General features: G+C 45.2%; 1 protein-coding gene across 1 annotated transcript in view; it reads right to left on the bottom strand.

Annotated features, from left to right (window-relative positions):
* Positions 1 to 1,452, bottom strand: part of MIS18BP1 (MIS18 binding protein 1) — a 27,126-nt gene extending 25,674 nt beyond the window's left edge. Inside the window, exon 1 of the mRNA XM_009289914.1 lies at positions 1,251 to 1,452. Within this exon, the coding sequence (XP_009288189.1) occupies positions 1,251 to 1,452 (202 nt within the window). The remainder of the gene's footprint in view (positions 1 to 1,250) is intronic.
* Between the last annotated feature and the right edge of the window lie 8 nt (positions 1,453 to 1,460).

The following is a 1,460-nucleotide window of genomic DNA, read 5'->3' as shown; positions in this document are numbered from 1 at the left end:
CTGACTGGCCTGTAGTTCCCCGGGTCCTCTTTCCTAACCTTTTCAAAAGGGGGTGCAATGTTTCCCTTTTTCCAGTCACCATAATAATGGTTTAATCTCATTTTTATTGTCTCCAACAGAAACACTAAGAGCAACAAGTGGTTTTATGTTGCAGAAAGAAGATTTTAGAAGTCTTTTTCATATCTAGCTATAAAACGAGGGCACTGCCACCTCCGTAACCGCAAGTTCTTTTGAGAACAACTCGATAACCCCCCCAGCGAAAACAGCATACAGCTGCCCATGCTAGCGGCCAGATAAGACAGGCTGAGCAGTTCGCATATTTTTCTGCAATTATGTCTTAAACAGACGAACCAGTTAGGTCTTAATCCCCACCCAAAACTGGATAAACGTTTAGTACAGGAGATTTTTAAGTACTGTACTTCGAAGAGGAATACATGTAGCAATGAAGCATAACCCTTCTGGTAAACTAGCCAATATATCATTGGGTCTCCCACTCCGGGTGATCATAGCATGAGAATAACAGGGCACCACCACAGGACACCCTCCTCTTTAAAATATCTGTTACCTTTACAGATGCACAGCTCTGGGACATGAACCAGAAGCAAGGCCATTCCTACTCACCTACAGCACCTTTACAGGAGGCGGCACAGCGCTTGCAAGTTCACATTACGCCAACTAGTCAGGAGAAACAGAAGATGCACTGGAAAAGCCATCAGACCAGGCTGCCCAGGGAAGCGCCCCAGGGTTTCAAAACCCAAACAATTCTTCCACGAACCTTTCTCCTTTCTGTATTGACTGCAGGGAGTAGTTAAAGTAATTGGTTGTTTTGATTTTTTTTTTTTTTTTTTTTTTTTTACTTATAAAGTGTAATTCTCTGGTTTTCAAGATGTTGCAAAGGGTCAATCCCACTCACACACACAACAGAAGGAGTAGTTAAAGCCAGACTGAGTAAGGGAGGGAGAAAATACCATGGGAGGGATTCCTCTAAGGTAAAGAAAGTGGAAGAGAAATCAACTATGCTACAGACACTATTTAGCATTAAAAAAAACCCATCATCTGATTTTTTTTTTTTTTAAATCCCAAACATCTGGGGGAAAACCAGTACTGGCACCAATATTTTTTACACCTATGAACACACACTGGCTGCTTTTTCCAGGCCCTGGAAGAGCCATAAGCAAAATACAGAGTAAGTCACACCTAGCTAAATGTTAAATGAGAGACAGATTTCCCGGAGAAACGATCGAACAAACCTTTTTCTGGCTGGATACACCGACCAGGCACCTCGGCGGGTCTCTGCCGACCTTCTGCTGCGACAGGTTTGTTATGCCTTCGCCCCTGCTCCACGGGATTTAGGGTGGGAGTCAGGATCAGGTCGCTGCCGCAGCTCCTCTGAGGCGCCTTTCCCGCGGGCAGCCCGGCGTCCTGCTTCTGCCGCAAGGCCTTGGCCTTCATCCGCTGGA

The sequence above is a fragment of the Aptenodytes forsteri genome, unplaced genomic scaffold (genome assembly GCF_000699145.1).
Source record: "Aptenodytes forsteri isolate BGI_AS27 unplaced genomic scaffold, ASM69914v1 Scaffold76, whole genome shotgun sequence".
Lineage (NCBI taxonomy): Eukaryota > Metazoa > Chordata > Aves > Sphenisciformes > Spheniscidae > Aptenodytes > Aptenodytes forsteri.
Note: the sequence above shows the minus strand (reverse complement) of the source record. Positions and strands in the feature narration are given on the sequence as shown.